This window comes from Biomphalaria glabrata, chromosome 5 (genome assembly GCF_947242115.1).
Source record: "Biomphalaria glabrata chromosome 5, xgBioGlab47.1, whole genome shotgun sequence".
In the NCBI taxonomy this organism is placed as follows: domain Eukaryota; kingdom Metazoa; phylum Mollusca; class Gastropoda; family Planorbidae; genus Biomphalaria; species Biomphalaria glabrata.
In genome coordinates, this window is record NC_074715.1 from 34,636,505 (window position 1) to 34,654,816 (window position 18,312).

Below are 18,312 nucleotides of genomic sequence, written 5' to 3' on the forward strand. Positions count from 1 at the left end.
CAAAAACAGATGAACTTTACATCATCTGCCCAATAGACCACAAGGTCTGAAAGGGGAACCAGTTAGGCCAGGTTCACATCTAACTTAGCATTCACTACTACACAAGATCTTTGTGGGAAGCGTGGTCGAGAGGCTAAGTGCGCTTGAACTTGGCTTGTCTTGGCTACCTAGAAGGGGGCTCGAGGTTCGACACCCGACTCGGGCAGAGTTGTGTTTACTGAGCGCCTAAAGGCACGGAAAACCAACTCCTAGATACCCCCTCCCCCCCACTGGTCCACAAATGAGATTGGACCAAAGCGCTCTGAGCATGGTATAAGCATGAAAGTACGCTATATAAAAGCTATAATAATAATCTGTCAACCTTTATTCTCTATTCTTATCTCTTATTTGTCTTTGATATAATTTCATTAGGATGTTCTTTCTGAAAATATTGAAGCCTGCCTGGGTGGACCACTTCGAGGCCGATTTTGAGTTTGTGTTTCCACACAAAAACTGTCTTTGTAACCTTGTTTTTCTAATTAAAACTGTTGCGACACTAATTGAAAAGACTGTCTTGATTCAACCGGCTGTTGCCTTCAAAATATTGTATTCAGATTTGTCACCATTCACTGGACACCTTCTGATCGATTCACACGAAGAAGTAGGCTAGTTGTATAGTGCTTACAAGAGTAATAGTTGAACCATACAGTGAATGTAGGCCTATATGATCTGTTGGGTTGATGAAGACTTAGCAATTGTCAAGTTCAAAAAGTTTAGATGGTATTGTTAGGTAATTTGCGAAGATCCAACAGCATTTAAAAAAACACATTCTACAAAGTACAAAACTAGGTCAGAGAAATAGAAGACAATTGTTGATGGCCAGGAAGACATGCTGAAAGAATGCTAAAAGATGGTAAGTGGTTCATCCTAAAGGGCTTCTAGAATGCATGTCCGACAGTCTGCAATAGAGGCGTTATAATGCGGACCGTCCGAGAATGCTACAGGTCAAAAAGTATTTAATAGAGGTGGGCCGTGGGCGTTAAAATGGACGTTCTGTTGGAGGATTCAAAAAGAAAAAGTTCTGGCAAAATGTATTATAAGGAAAAAAAAAAAGGGGGGGGGGTAAATTACTATTCCATTGAAGCATAAAAAAAAGTGTTCCGATGAAAAGAAACATAGTCAAAAATTATCATCATCATCGTCATTATTAGACACTGTAGTGAGTGGAAAGGTTCTCTAAAATTTAGTAAGGTTTTTACAATTGGTATGTTTCTATCTATCTATCTATCTATCTAATACTATCAATTCACAAACACACACATTTGTTTTATAGTCATTAATGCCATTATTTTCCTCAGCTGGTCTACGAAGTCTTCAGTGATGAATTTACTCTGCGGGTGCTCCATAAACTCACTCTAATGAGCTATGAAGGTCATAAAGGAAATATTGGAAAAGTGGCCGACCTACTTTCTCAAGTAAACTACCTACTGAGAGAGAGAGAGAGAGAGAGCGTTTAATACAAATAAAAAAGAGAGCTACGTAGGATTGTAGTTTTTGCAATCAACCAATATATACAAATATTTTTTTTAAAGCTCATATTGAGTGAAATTTCATTAATTTTAAATTAATCATGTAATAAATTTGAATAGATCATTAAAACAATACATTTGTGCAAAGGGAATTACTGTATTAATTGTTTTTGTTTAGAGCAAATGTCATGGTGGAAGGCCACTGAGCTACTCGAGAACTTAAGGTTATAGAGTCTATTGTTAATTTATATTTTTAGCGAATGACCATATTCTCTACACATGGCTTATCTCCCCTTAGTCTATAGTACATTTTCTATTTTTTAAAAATTAACTACGACTAATTGATTAACTAATTGGTTAATATTTTTTTATTGACTCATGTATTGTCATCGACACAAGTTTCAACTTATTCAGAGAATGGGAATTGGGAAACATAGTGTGTAAAAGATTCTATCCAAACAAAGAGACAGACAGACAGACGGGGTTAATCTAAGGTTTATAACAAGCAAAATACACACAAATACTTTAAAAAAAAAACAAAGCTTATATTATGTGTATCAATACGTTTGGTTCAGTCATGCAATTACATTTGTACTAGATCTAGACTAACAATAATACATCTTTGCTATTAAAAATATTTCTACCTATTATTTTTTGCCTAGCACAATTTCCTGCTTTTAGCTTTCTCACTACGCTAAGATTGTAACACTTGTCTGGAATATTTGTAGAAATACAAAGCAATAGTAACTAACTTTGGTTAGAAGTAGCCTACAAGTTCCATTTCTTCAAGTCTTGAGTGAGTTTAGAAGTTTTGGGGCATTGTGGACAATGCACTATTCTGTTACTCCAAGGGTGTTACAGATCTGTAGATTTAGGTGAATACTAAGTCTTAAGTTGTTACAATTGTGTTTAAAGATTCTTAAATTTTTTTTAGAACTAAATTTAGCAAAGCTGTCCGAGAGACTTGAGTCTGTGGTGCTCCAGCAGAGCAATGCTGAAAGTTATCCGAGAGACTAGAGTCTGTGGTGATCCAGCAGAGCAATGCTGAAAGTTATCCGAGAGACTAGAGTCAGTGGTGATCCAGCAGAGCAATGCTGAAAGTTATCCGAGAGACTAGAGTCTGTGGTGCTCCAGAAGAGCAATGCTGAAAGTTGTCCGAGAGACTAGAGTCAGTGGTGATTCAGCAGAGCAATGCTGAAAGTTATCCGAGAGACTAGAGTCAGTGGTGATCCAGCAGAGCAATGCTGAAAGTTATCCGAGAGACTAGAGTCAGTGGTGATCCAGAAGAGCAATGCTGAAAGTTATCCGAGAGACTAGAGTCAGTGGTGATCCAGCAGAGCAATGCTGAAAGTTATCCGAGAGACTAGAGTCAGTGGTGATCCAGCAGAGCAATGCTGAAAGTTATCCGAGAGACTAGAGTCTGTGGTGATCCAGCAGAGCAATACCGAAAGTTATCCGAGAGACTAGAGTCAGTGGTGATCCAGCAGAGCAATACCGAAAGTTATCGGTTTTTGAAATAATGTTTATTTTGCTGCTGTTTTTGTTTAATAAGATTTTCTTTTCGTTTTCTTGTAACTTCTGGTGTTATTTGGTTGATGACCTACGTGTTGAAAACATGCATCGTATTGTCTCTCAATCACGTCTAGATCGCACTAACTAAAACAACTGTTTCTTTGTAATCCAAACCTTCGGAATTTAACATATAAAAGGCCCATTGTTTTTGTGTTTCTTTAGTTCATTTATTGTAACATCCTAGTATTAGTTGCAAAAAAAAAAATACAATTCCTACTTTATTCTTTTATTTATATGATATTTAGGAGAGAGGAGCAGAGTTCTTCAACTACCTGAGTCAAATAGGAGACGGATGATATTTAATTTTTGTGTTACAAATCAGAGACCATCTTCTGACTAACATAATTCTTGATTATTGAATTTCCGAGCCGTTACTTTGCATGAAAAACTCCTGTCTTCTCAAAGTGCTTAAAAAGCATAAGAAATTAAAAAAATAGAGCAATGAGAAATTGGACAACGTGTCAACCCTAGACCTAAATATGTTATGTCTATGGTGTCAACACATTCTTTTTGCCAAGTATATGGCTTTCTTTATATCTGTTATTATTTAGATCACCACAAAGATTGTTTTATTGATCCTTATTGGAAATTTGTTGTGATTAAAAAACTTGTGGTTGCAATGATTAGCGACACCCCCCCCCCCCAATATGCCCAGCATAGAAACACTGTATCAATTGCGAGTGGCACCCATGAGTCAGTAGCAGCCTTTACATTCAAAGCTTAGAAATACAACGTCTTTTTCGAGAGGGGGCGCCTATAAGACAGCAGCCCAAACATCCCACTATAGAAACACAATATTGTGAGGAGGCGCCCATGTGAAGAAGCACGTGCACATCTCGAGGACTTTGTGTAAAATTAATATTCATTCAAAACATCCAAGTTCAAGGTTAATAAAAATCTGGTGACAGATTAGCTCTTATTGTTATGACGTATGCACGCGATTGTCTGCCTCATCTTGTAGACCAGGGACACATTTATTTTGGCACACGCGAAATGTTGATTGCAAAGCATACACTTTTTGCAAAGCTTATATCTATTCACTCTCTCTGTCTGTCTGTCTGTCTGTCTGCCTGGTAAAAAGTTTATACACGTTATTTCTCCCACACCCTTTCTCGGATCAAGTTGAAACGGATTCGCCAATTAATTATTGGTAATTAATTATTGTGTTTGATATCAAATAATGGAAATAATTTCTACATTATTGAAAGATATAGTTATAAGTACGGAGCTCTTTCCTTTAGAGCTTTCTTTTTTTAATAAGGATTGTGTGTGTGTGCTTGTCTTGTGATTACTTCGTTAAAATAAAAAAAAAGGCGGCTCAACACTAAGACAGAGTTCATGTAAAATACAAACGTGGAATAACAGACTAACTTGAAAAGATTCTCTAGGGATGTTAGTACAGATTTTTTATGTAGGCCTAGATATCATTTGGTTATGAGTTATTATGTATTAGGACGCGTCACTTGTTGCTAATAACATCGGAAGTTGTTTTGTGGTACTGAAGTACTATCATTGTAAAATGCAGTAGTCTATCCTAGCTAATAACATCGGAAGTTGTTTTGTGGTACTGACGTACTATCATTGTAAAATGCAGTAGTCTATCCTAGCTAATTGCTCCGTCCCCGTCACCGATCCCATAATCTGCTGAACTATTGGGGCACCACACATAATCTGTCGACCGTATTTCTCCATTCCTCTCTATCTTTTGCCTGAAATAGAATCTCTTTCAATGAATGACAGGCCTGTCCATTCTTTAATGCTGCCTTCTCATCACTTTCTCTGTCTGCCTCTTCTTCTTTTTCCCGGAACTGTTCCCCGAAGGAACCTTGTGATATGTGCATAAAGTTTTAGTTTTTTTTTTTTTTTACAATGGTCAGCAGGTTATTGTGGGGCCCAATCGCCATTGTGATATGTTTCTAATCTCATTTGTGATGCGTTCTTTGCAGCTGATAGCTAGTCTCCTTCAATAACTTCTATAGTACCTTCATTCCATTCATAGGAGTCTCCTCTCTAGTTCTACAGATAGCATCCAAGGTTTGCAAGCATACAAGATTGTGGCCATAACCAAGGATCGCAGCAGTCCGATTATAGTGGCAGCGCTCAAAAAAAAAAAATGTTCAGGGGCGCTAACTATAAGCAAATTTGATATATTATAGATTCTCGGTCTTTCAAGATGTAAACTGATGTAGAAAAATATAAGGGCAATAGAGAGTGTATTGGCTTTCGTAAATTGAATTCTATTTCAGTGTTATACAATATATGTATATTTTGTCATTATATTGAAATAATTCTTTGTTCTTGTTTACTCTTGAGATAAAGCTTGTGCACTTAGATTATTCAAGATTTTAATTGAAACTGTTTCTCTGCATTCCACTCAAATGAACCTGCAAAGTGTGTATCTAGAACCACTACAGTGGAACCATACAGCAATCGTATGATAGTTTATGATAAGCTTCGACTCAGCCGAATCAATATGTATGAACTGAAACTAACGTATATTTGGGTTTATGCATGAATCATGTTGGTCGACTCGGTAGAATAATGTTACGAACTAATTGAATTGGGAGACGATATAACAAGGAAGACAAATCTCCTTAATTTATATTTGATGGGTTGACTCCCTTTTTTGCCTCTCGCACTGAACGTGTCATCGATATAATGGAACTTTCTTTCCTTCATGTGGGTTGACATCGTGCATGTAGGCGAGCAGTTATCTTTACAGTTCAGTTCGAAGGCGACCGTCATGTATAATTAATGACAAGACTCCCAGAAGATCGGCTGTGCGACAGACGTCATTTGTTTTCTGTGACAAACTCCTGCGTCATTGTACACTGACGTCAATGTCGCGCAGCAGTGAGAAATCAAACTATAAAAAGGTCATTATTTATTTTTGATTCTCCAAGGACATGACATAGAATTGTGCCACAAGCCGTGCACTGGCCACCGACGCTTTAAAAGAAGTGTCAGATGTTTAACGCGGTTAAAAAACGTTAACACTACTTGCGCCCTACACATCTCCATCCAGTTACCTTTGTAAAAATGTTTGACATGTTTCGGATGTTCCTTCTGAGTTGAAGATAATTTACTTCCAAGTCCAGACCTCCCGCAGGACGACGAGGGAAAGCAGCGAGGAGGGTATGAACCCGGGACCATCGAAGAGTCAGAATGACAGTCCAGCGCGCATACCGCAGCCACCAAACACAGCATATCCACGACGACCAGTAGTATGGTTACAACACACGTCCAACTATAAGTAGATCTATGAACATGCTATAACGTAGAGATTAGAGAATGGATTAAAGAGTTTGTCAAACCTTACAGAGTCACAGAAGCGCCACAAGGGGTTGTAACATTGCTGTTGTGGTACATTTCATGTACTAACGATCTTCAATCAGATACACATTTTTGTTATGTAACTAAGCTCGCAGGGGATGCGGCTCTCTTTGCCCGGCTCTCGGAGAGAGCGGACATAAATAATATTTGAGAGAAAAATAATGTATTTACATTTTTTTTTACATTGAAAATTACCCCCCCCCCCCTTTTTGCCGCCCAAGAAATGATGATCGACTTTGGAAAGGAAAAGAAAGAGAATGATATTGATTGTTTCAGTTAGTGGGGAGAGTGTTAAAATAGTTCAAACCTCGGCACTTTCTAAGACGATCATTAGATTTCACTGCAGCCACACATTACATCACCAAAAAAAAAAAAGATTGTGGTTACTAAGAAATATGTCATCCTTCAGTGTTAGCGCTAATGCCCAAATGTTTTACCATGCTCACATCTGTAGTTTTTTTTTTTTTTTGGGGGGGGGGGTTTACAAACACATAAAACATGGTTAAGAAACCTATAAAGATTTTTTAAGCATAAAATTGCACCCTCGCTGAGGATTTCAACATTTTAACATCCTAAAGGAAATGCAACAAACCGATCACAAAAATAAGAAGAAAAACAGACACAAGAACATTTGTGTTACCTTGGCAATGAAATCATGGAATAATTGCAACTTGCTGGATTGTACATTTCACAAGTTAGGGTTAAGACAAACTGGGGTATGAACGTAGATTTGTGTGTGTGTGTGTGTGTGTGTGTGTGTGTATGTGTGTGTGTGTGCTACCGTACAAATAGTTTGCTCTGATAATGTTATGTGTAATGCACTACTGTAGGACAAATGTACTCACCTATAATAAAATATATATTTTTTTATTATTAAAATATTTTAATACTATTATTATTATTATTATTATGTTAGAAACGAACGCGTATTAACTCTCTGACGCTGCCAGGGTCGAATTACGTTCAAGAGAAACAAAATTTAGTGTAGTCCCTTAATCAGTTTCCACTGAGGACTTTTCTGCAGCAGTACCGCCCTCTGACAGGCAAAGAGAATGCTCCAAGTAATGTTAAGGGGCCTTGAAGGTATCTGTGAGGTTAGTTGTTATTATCCCCTCGGTTAATATAACAATTAAACAATGGGTATATGAAACAGTGTTACGACGATGTCAACACTGGTAGCGGTTTTTTCTTTGTTATCAATGAACAGCAAATCAGGGCGATTAAAATCTTTCGTTTTATTGGTCTAAATAGGCGTCTCCCAGTGCAGTAGATGATCAGCACAACTCGAGAACTTGTGGCGAGTATTTGTAATCAGGAGGAGTATCCTTACTAATCAAATTACGTGTCAAAGCCAAGTGTTGGTGTATTAACTTTGCAACTTGGTTATGGCGACCTAGGTAGGCAGATTCTGATAATGTTGAACAACTTGCCATTATGTGTTCAATTGACTCACCCACATTTCCACATTTCTGCTTTTGTCAATAACATTGTGTTTTAGGATATGTTTCTCGTAATTTTTTGTCCTATTTACTCTGTCCTGTATTGCTGTAACAAGGCTATTATTATTATTATTATTATTATTATTATTATTATTATTATTATTATTATATTGTTCACTTTAAGAGACTTTGTTAATGAAATGATATGCCTGTTATACTGTTGACTTTAAAAGACAATTGTAGAAATCCTATGGCTGTTATACTGTTGACTTTAAAAGACAATTGTAGAAATCCTATGGCTGTTATACTATTAATTGATAAAAGAGATTACAACATTAATACGTTTTCAATAGAATCCAGCCCTTGTTTAAAAAACTAAATAATCCAAGACATTTCTAATTAAATTATAATAATAGTAATAATAATAATGGCAATGTCTTTGCGTCCTGCCTATTTGTTCAAATGTGATGCAGACAAAGCCGTTGTCCGCTGGGGGTTTCTTTTCGTCATCTGCGCCTGTCTTCAGCAAGGGTTACTCTTTCGGTCTCAAATGTGTGTCGAGGTACTTTTGTGACATCTGACTCTTTCAGAGGTCATCTTCTGCCAGCTACTTATCTCTATGCCAGTGAAGGCGAAATTGCGTCTGAGTTAAGAGGGCGAAATGGCGTCACAGTTAATCTTTATAGCGCTTACGGGGAGGGGAGCAGCTCTGTTACGTCGTCCTTCTTTAAGCTCGACAAATAAGGTCGCTTTTGGCATGCAGTGTGTCGCAGTTAGTTTTGTTGTGGAGTAGATTTGTAAAAATGTACACAATCAAATAGCGCCGCTTTCTTCTTTAGGCGATGACGTTATTTGCCGTATTTTATTTTGTGTAGTATTTTTTTTCCTCGTCGCTTCGTCATGATGTAGATGTGACGTCATTTTTTCTCCTTAAACGTTTGGTGCATTCCCGCCCTATTAGTCCTGATAGACAAGCTGTACTTTTGGTGGTCCTGGGTGCTCCTGTGCTTTACGTTACTGGACAGCCTGAGCTATAGCCTTGGATCTAGTCTTGGTAGGACTCTTTGACCCCTGTCTTGGAGGGTTCGGTGTTGGCATTACATATTGATACTGTGGGTTCTCGTATTACCCTGAACATTGTTGCCATTAAACTTGGTCAGAAAGGTTCTTGTCTGCTACTATCAAGAATTGATGTTTATACTATAGACAGTTTGAACAGAACCTGTTACAGAGATGAATCTTTGTCTTGAGTCGTGAAACTGAAATGTTGTTGATGTCAATGTTATCAAGCAGGTGCTTACTTTATTAATACTATTTAATTAATTACTTGGGCTAAACTTATGATTTATTATCTTCATATGTATTTGTAATTACTTATTATTCACATTATTAATTTCCATATCATTGTATAAATATAATTGTATTAAATCCACTTTTTTAAAAAATCATCATACACATCATTTATTAATGTATGTACAACTGAGTCAGTATGGTAAGTCTGTAAGGCTGAACTTCGGGACTGGTATAATTATCAAGCAAAAAGAAAACAATTAATTTTAACAACACACATATTGCATTTAAAATTACACTTTACTACCTAGACAATTAAATATCTATTAATAAATATTCAAAGTTCTGACGCAGTGTTCCCCCATGCCGGATAAGTGTCCAGCCAAGCGTAGCTGTCCAATAGTAGCCCAACTAGTGCTTCTAGAGCAGTAGACATGGAGTAGCAATTGTTTCGCTTCACTTTCTTTGTAAGCGCGTGGTTTTATTATTTCTTCTGGACGAGTTCATCTCAATCTAAGAACCTTTTGAATTGTTGAAAACAAAAGAGTGTCTAAACCCGCTTTGTCTTCCCTGAAGGAATTCTTATCAAACTTTGCGTTCACAGAGTCCTCATAGTACTTAAAGTGCATTCTCCCTTAACATCAACGAGAAATTAATTTAAAGTGGTGGACTTCTCGAGAATTTTTTTTTTTTTTTTTTTAAATCCCACACCAAGGATGTTTTGACTGGATACTATGAGCGGAAGGATCTGAAAGGTTATAGATTAAAGACTCGACATGGTTAACATTAATGAAGTCAGAGCGTCGACTTTACGAAGAAAGGGGAAGTGACTTCGTGAAGAAAGTTAAAGGGGAGATAAACAACAAGCAGAAAGTGTGATGCTCGATAGAGAAAGGTTTTCAATGTATTTATTTTTCTCTAAAATATAATATATCAAATTAATAGACTAATGTCAATACTTAGACTGTGGTTGGTTAATGAATATCTCTGACTCTCTGTTACTGTAAACACGAAGAAATAAAATTCACACAGATTGAAGTACGAAATTAGAAATCTCCAGTAATTTGTTTTACTTATAGCAGACAACGGTCTAGAAATCTCTAATGGACACAAAAGAGCATACAATTTGATTGGTAGGGAAGCAAAACAGAACCCCAGTTGGAGTGCCTAAGGTCCAAGTCCATTGCACTGGTGGGGATGGAAAAAGGCCCCCAACAAACGTCACTATCAACACACCGTTCCGCAAGGAGGAGCTTTAATGGGGGACAGCTGCACGGCCGCGCCTCTAACTTGATCGTACTGGGATACGAGCCATCGGTAATAGGGATGTAAAAAACAACATCTGCTTGGAACTCTCCAGTTTGTTTATATGTGTGGATAGAGCGAACTTTTGTGAGCCCAGAGCTCCAAGAGTCTTCAACTCTTACAAAGCAGGTTATAGAATGTTTGCAAAATAATTTTTTATTCTCCTTTTATAAGAAATCATATTAACAAAAATATTTCATTCAGTCACACACACACGCACGCACGCACGCACACAACACACACACACACATACATATTCATACATATATATATATATATATATATATATATATATATATAAACTACAAAATTCTTCAAACTTGCAATTGCTGAGATTGATCAATTTTAAGAGCTTTCGGCTCAGCCTCTCTCTTTTTTACATTTTTATTTTAAAAACATTATGTATAACAAACTAAAGTTACTTTTATATTTTGTTCTTTATTTCCTAAATGAAACATTTTCATGTAGCACTTGTTGAAAGTTTCAAGGCTTAGAGATATCCAAATGTTCATTAAATACTTTGTTATTGCTGCAAAAGGAGACCCAAGACTAGCTGCGACGTCGTCCATAACAACAGACAACGTAAGATTGCCATGTTCAGTGGCTACTAGATTAGTAGTTGTTTTTTTTTCATGGGTGTATCGCTTAGCATAGCAACAGTTGGTGTGGACGTCCAACCTTCCTAGCAAGTGAAAGCGCAAGATATGCTGCCCTTCTTTACAATCAAATGATCCCATTAATTCATTAATTTATAAACTTAGACAGTGTTATAATGAACAAAATGTCCAAGTTCCTCAATTCCTCAACAAAGTTCAAAAATAGTTAAGTATAAGTTGGTTAGTTGTGTGTCTATTTCACTTTCTAAAACTTTTGATCTGTTTTCTTTTTTAACCTGACGGGAGTGTGCATTAAATTCCAATACAATCATTCCACATGTTATTACAAAATGTAGCCTCTGTTTGAAACATCCTTGTTGGTTTATAATTTATATATAAACCTAGATATAATAAATAATATTGACATTGAAATTAATCCTTAAAGAAAATAGGATCAAGAGTGTAGCCCCCCCCCCCCTGGTTATTTAAAGTGAGTAGAGCGTGAGGCTAAGAATTGTGTAGCAACAAGACAGGGTAGAAGCGATTGCCAGTTACATTGACTAATGTTTCCCTCTAAAGGTTAAGGTGTTAGACTCCTCACCTGCCTAGTACTTGTTATTAGTAGTAATTCGTGGGAACAAGTTCCTTTGCAGGTGTAATTAGCCAGAGGTGAGATCAAGTCTCGGGATTCTAGTCTTTGTGAGAACATGGATTGGCCGTGTTCATTGTATAATGTTACCAAGTGCCACTAAGTACAGACTGTTTAACAACACTGAGTGTTTAGTATATGCAATAGAAAGTACTGAGTGATTAACTCACATTAGCTTACAATACATAGCACTGAGCATTTAACACATATACAATATAAAGAACTAAATCTGAAACACAACTACAATTTTGTAAGTAATTTAAACAAAAAAAAAAAAAACCTCAGCTCTTACAGACACACACTCACATATTCACACAAGTATAGAACAACTTACAACAATACAATAAACTTGATAAAATGTAAAATTCGTGTGACCAACTTTGTTATAAAATTAGAATGATTGATTTATGTGTGCTTATCAGCACATAGAGGATGCTAAATACACCTTCCCGCTATTTAAGAAGACTTACATACACATGTTTTAAAATGTGAGAAAGAGAGCACATTTATGCAAAAGAAGCCAAACTTTAAATCCCGAATGATTCAATTGAATCGACTTCTTACTTTTTCTTATTCCACACAGGCGCAGATAATTCCGGCATCGCAGCCTCTTAAGTAGCATTTAGTGTCACGTCTTCTCTCCCCTGGACCATATTCTGCCAACTTCTCACCCCTTAGGCTGGTCATTTAGATGTTATCCCTTTCTCAAATGGGGTATATTCACGAGTCTAGCTGACTAGACATTCTTTGGCCAATCAATATACTTTCCTCTTTTTGAGTCATGGCTTCCTGTGATCTTAGGGTCATGCTATTATTCAAGCCAATTTGTATTTCAGATAATTATCACTCCTGCTTTCTATATATATGGAAATCGAATCATTAATGGTGGATAGTTTCATAAGCCACACCCTTTTCTCTACTCGATACTTTGAACAACTGGTCAACAAATTGAAACTTTCGTTATTGAAGATCATTTAGAAGATAGATTATTTGTTCTTCATTTTAAAAATTCACTTTAATTTAAAGCAATCAGGAATACGCAATGACATCAAAGTGCACTCAGTGTTAACCATCTTAAAGATTCAGGAACACTGAATATGTTCATAGTATTAGAAAAAGTCTATTCCAAAGAAATGACTTAATTAGTTTTAGTGGATGTGTTTTCTAAGCCAGCACAGAATTATTACAATTAATAATATTCTATCCAAACTTTTTTTTAAAAATCATACTATTTTATGCATCTCTCCAAACATAAAAAATATTATGACATTAGCACGTTATTTTCTGTGATTATAAATGATTCTAGAAGAGGGGCATTGAACTTTTTCTGATCTCTCGAGCAAAGATTTGGAAATTAGCCATAGTAAACTGGGATGAACTCCTTGATAATTAGAACAGGCTCAGAGGGGATTGGAAATTAAAGGAAGAGTAACTTCCACAAGTTCGATGACACATAGGTAGTAGTTTTTTTTTTTATAGCATTAGACAAGTTAGTAGTTAGTTTCCACATACAGGTTTTGATCAGAGAACGAAGTCATTTTTGAACTATTTGAGCGAACATTACTACATGCAAAATGTGAATCATTATGTAGCGAAAGAAAAAAAATCATATCTTCAATATAAATGTATGCATATATTATGTATATATATATATATATATATATATATATATATATATATATGTCTTTCACTGTATGTTATGTGCGCAGCTTAGTGTGAATGTGGATTTGTGGATTGGTATGAATGCATGTTCAAAGTGAAAAGGGAGAGACCATACAAAAATATGAACAAAGCTTGTTATGTTGGAACCAAGAGTCTCAACTGCTCGTAACACTCATATGGAATGTTCGGAATCGAAGACGTTGCCATTATTTTATTATTATTATTATGTGAAAAACGAACTTATATTCCATCTTTTGCAATGCCAAGGTCGAGTTTGGTTAGAGAGTAACGGAATTCATTGTAGTCCCTTTATCTGTATGAGTCTTCACTAAGAAGTGTTCTGGCTATGTGACAGGTCAGCAGTAGTGTTATTATTATTACTATTATCATTCAAAATGTGTAAAGGGGAGAAAATCTAATAAGTCTGTAATACCAAAACCTAAAAGTACATTTTAAATTGTGATATTTATTCCTTTTTAAATTTTGACTAGGTTTTGATACTGGACAAAATGTTTCATCAATTTGGTTGTACACTATTAACACCTCGTCGTGTCATCACGACTCTGTGACTGCATCACTTACCAGTTGTCAAACTTTCTACAGAAACTAGTCTGGACAAATTCCTTAGTTTAATACACCTCATAAAGAATGCCAAAACAATTGAACATGTCTACAGTAGAGACATTGGCCTAAGTCGCAAACAAAATGTGATTACAAACAAAAGAACTAGAGGCGAACGCTCTCTAAACCAGAACAAATCAAATGTTAAATATGTTTTGAATTCCCAGAGCGAGGTATTTTTCAATTTATCTGAAAACTCAATTTGAAAGAGCGAGACTGTTTACTTTCACGAATCACGAAAGGTGTAAATTGAGTGAGTGTAATACGACTTGGCCTCTAAGTCCCTCCCCGCCCCTAAAGTTTCTAAACAAGGACAAAAAACAGGTGCACTTACATTTAACGGCATCCAGCAGACGGAAAAGGCGATTGTAATCAAACATAGGAACCATATCATCTGGGCTTCCATATCTGAGTGACGCCTTCCACGTATAACAGTCCCTGGAGTGGTACTGGAGCCTACTACACCAGACACAGAAAGTCTTCTATCCAGAGAAGGAGAACCGTTCAAATGCTTACTCATGCGCAGGCGCAGTAAGGTGAGCGCCACGACAACATTGCAGATAATCATGACACAAATGGCGACGATGTTTAGCACGGCAAACATGGCGGCGTAAATAGAGTCCAGGACGCTCTCCTTGTGGAAGTTAAGAAAGCACCAAGTGCCGGGGTACTGGCGCTCGTAGCTTCCAAATCCAACAAACGGGAGAGCGGTGAAGGTCGCTGTGACCGTCCAGCAGGCCAGGAAAGTCAGCTGGGCTTTTCTCCGAGTGATGTGCCTGGCGTAGAAGTATGAGAACCGAATGGCGATGAATCTCTCACAAGACATGCAGCTGACGATGAGAGGAATAACCAATCCGAACGACACCATCATAACACCATGGTACCTGCACAGAGGCGTCCCTCCAACCCACTGCAAGTTGTTGGCGTAGGTAACTATGGCAATAGGACTTACAGTCAACTGGGCAGCTAGGTCGCTCCAGGCAAGGCCAGCTAACATAACAAAAAACACAGTCCTTCTAGCTTGAGCCTGGGGACAACATAAATAATAATAATCTATATTATATCTAGATTGAATTTATTCAAAATAAAAGAAAGAAATAATTTTAAAATGAATTAAACTATACATTTTTCGAAATATTAAATTTATAACTTTTGACTATTGTATAAAAACGTTGGATTTTAACTAGTAGCAAAACATCATCAATATTTTTTATAGTTCTGTCCAGCTCTTAGGAATTCAACAAAGTGTGAAGTCTGAATTAATTATAAACAAGTATGCAGCTTAGTCGAACTAACAAAACTCGACCGAGACTAATAAAATTCGACCGAGTCTGACAAAACTCGACCAAAACGTAAAAAAAATATTTCCAACATAAGACGGTGTGGCCGGGTGTGGATTATGAGATGTGGCTGTGAAACTCACCTCTCGTCTGGACGAGTACAGCACCAACAGTGCAAGGACATTGCCAACCACCCCGATGGTCATCATCAGAATGGGCGTGGACAAACTGATGCCAAGGCCGGCGGGAATGGTGCATGTTGAGTTACTTCCGGAGCCGTTGCTCATGCAAATGAGGTCTTGCTCGCCAAGGTGTACACGAGACATATTCTGGACATGCTCTGTGCCGTTATAGAGTTCGTCAATTGACATGCTGGTACAGTTCGTGTGGCCAGATGATTGTCACGCGATGGAGCTGTAGATGAAGACAATTAGAATATATTTTTACAAATATTTTTTTTTAAATGTTTCAGCTGACCCAAAAGTGCACGAAAATGTTTCACTCAAATATTTTATAACAACCTCAAATGTGATTTTATGTTTGATATGAAGATATCTTTAAAACATTGTAATTAATAAATGAAGTTTGCTTGCAATATGCCAGAGTGTATATTTGTGTTTCAGTTCATATTATTTGTTTTTCAAGTCATGTTTTAGTATTTCAAGTCCTGTATTGGTATTTCAAGTCATGTTTTAGTATTTCAAGTCCTGTATTGGTATTTCAAGTCCTGTATTGGTATTTCAAGTCCTGTATTGGTATTTCAAGTCCTGTATTGGTATTTCAAGTCATAGGTGATGGGGGATGCGTGGTTGCTAAATGGTACAGCTTTTAGCGACAGGATTCGAATCTGCGATTTTGAAATTTGGAATTTTTAGGACGCCTCTGAGTCAACCAAAAAGCTCTTTCAATTGTACCAAAAATATTTCGTTTAAGGAATTTTCCGAAAAGAATGTCGACCACATGGATGAAGTGAATCGCCTGCACCCTTCACACCCCTTAGGTGCGATACGCGCGCAGGACAGTCGTTCGGTCGCCTCCATGGTCACGGGTTCATACCCTGCCGGCTGCCATCCCCGTCGTCCTACGGAGGTTTGGACTAGGAAATAGATTATCTTCAACTCGGAAGGAACATCCGAAACATGTTAAACACAAACAAACAAGCTCTATAGTTTAAAAAAGGGGGATAATTGTGATTAGCCTAAATTTTGAAATATCTTAAGATTAGAGTAGATTATTGATTCTTCTGAAAATGGTGTAATGTGATGTTTGCGATTTAAGAAGAAGTCCTATTGCGATGTTATTTTTCTATCTACAATGACATCGGTGAGTAGCGTGAGTCTCTGTGGTCAAAGGTTCACGTGCTCATTGTGAGCTCTGTACAATGACCGACCGCCTGGTGCGGTGAAGGCTATTATCTTGGCGGCTGTGGTGGAGGCAGAGTTCTCGGGATGTAGCGAAGAAATGAATTAATGAATAATGTATAAAGTTATTGATTGCCCCCCAAGCTACGCTGTTAGAAGGATTGGAAGGTTAAAATGGAAGATGACATGTGAAGTAACGTCTGTATATTAGAAAGATGAGTTGCGTGTAACACGAGTAATGATGTATGTTATCAGAATTAGAGATGAACGCAATAAACAACATACAACGTCACGTGTCCAACAAGACGAAGAGCCAGTCCAGTACAAAATACTTTATGAAGTGAGGACGTTCTTTTGTTGCCTCACGTCTCGACCTTATTTGTTAAAGTACAGACTCGTCCAATAGAAACGTCCTGAGGTAACCTCTAGTAGTCTGTGGTGTTAGAAAGAGATTGGAAATGTTAGTGTTTGATTTCACATGACTAGGCTCACATAACCCAGTTCTTATTAGTCATTGGATCAAATAAAATATGAAATAGGTAGATGTACCTAGCTTCCTGTCCTAATGTGTTTTAAACGGTTAGGTTTCTCGATCTCGATATACATGGCTTAGTACTTCAGGCCATGTTAAAGTAAAAAAAAAAAAGTAAAGTTTCCCTTTTAGATCATGCGGTCTATAGGGCAGATGATGACTAGGTCATCTGTTTATGTGGCCCACGGTTAACGAGGGTATCATGTGGCCAGCACAACGATCAACCACCTTTACTTTTCCCCAATTAATGTGAGATACTCATTAGAGCTGGGTGGATTCAGAAGCGCCGTAAAGATTCTGATTCTGTGGGCTGCCTGGTCGTGTGGTATGTGGGCTGCCTGGTCGTGTGGTATGTGGGCTGCCAGTAGTATGGTATGTGGGCTGCCTGGTCGTGTGGTATGTGGGCTGCCTGGTCGTGTGGTATGTGGGCTGCCAGTAGTATGGTATGTGGGCTGCCTGGTCGTGTGGTATGTGGGCTGCCTGGTCGTGTGGTATGTGGGCTGCCTGGTCGTGTGGTATGTGGGCTGCCAGTAGTATGGTATGTGGGCTGCCTGGTCGTGTGGTATGTGGGCTGCCTGGTCGTGTGGTATGTGGGCTGCCTGGTCGTGTGGTATGTGGGCTGCCAGTAGTATGGTATGTGGGCTGCCTGGTCGTGTGGTATGTGGGCTGCCTGGTCGTGTGGTATGTGGGCTGCCAGTAGTATGGTATGTGGGCTGCCTGGTCGTGTGGTATGTGGGCTGCCTGGTCGTGTGGTATGTGGGCTGCCAGTAGTATGGTATGTGGGCTGCCTGGTCGTGTGGTATGTGGGCTGCCTGGTCGTGTGGTATGTAGGCTGCCTGGTCGTGTGGTATGTGGGCTGCCTGGTCGTGTGGTATGTGGGCTGCCTGGTCGTGTGGTATGTGGGCTGCCTGGTCGTGTGGTATGTGGGCTGCCTGGTCGTGTGGTATGTGGGCTGCCTGGTAGTGTGGTATGTGGGCTGCCTGGTCGTGTGGTATGTGGGCTGCCTGGTCGTGTGGTATGTGGGCTGCCTGGTCGTGTGGTATGTGGGCTGCCTGGTCGTGTGGTATGTGGGCTGCCTGGTCGTGTGGTATGTGGGCTGCCTGGTCGTGTGGTATGTGGGCTGCCTGGTCGTGTGGTATGTGGGCTGCCTGGTCGTGTGGTATG

The 18,312-nt window shown here is 38.2% G+C and overlaps 1 protein-coding gene across 2 annotated transcripts in view; it reads right to left on the reverse strand.

The window, feature by feature from the left end:
* Positions 1-18,312, reverse strand: part of LOC106061134 (prostaglandin E2 receptor EP4 subtype-like) — an 85,640-nt gene that overhangs the window by 3,895 nt on the left and 63,433 nt on the right. For both annotated transcript variants that reach the window (XM_056028893.1, XM_013219209.2), the window contains 2 exons: positions 15,399-15,669; positions 14,310-15,002 (listed from right to left, as the gene is read on the reverse strand). In XM_056028893.1, coding sequence (XP_055884868.1) covers positions 14,310-15,002; positions 15,399-15,626 — 921 coding nt within the window. In that variant the 5' untranslated portion in view covers positions 15,627-15,669. The remainder of the gene's footprint in view (positions 1-14,309; positions 15,003-15,398; positions 15,670-18,312) is intronic.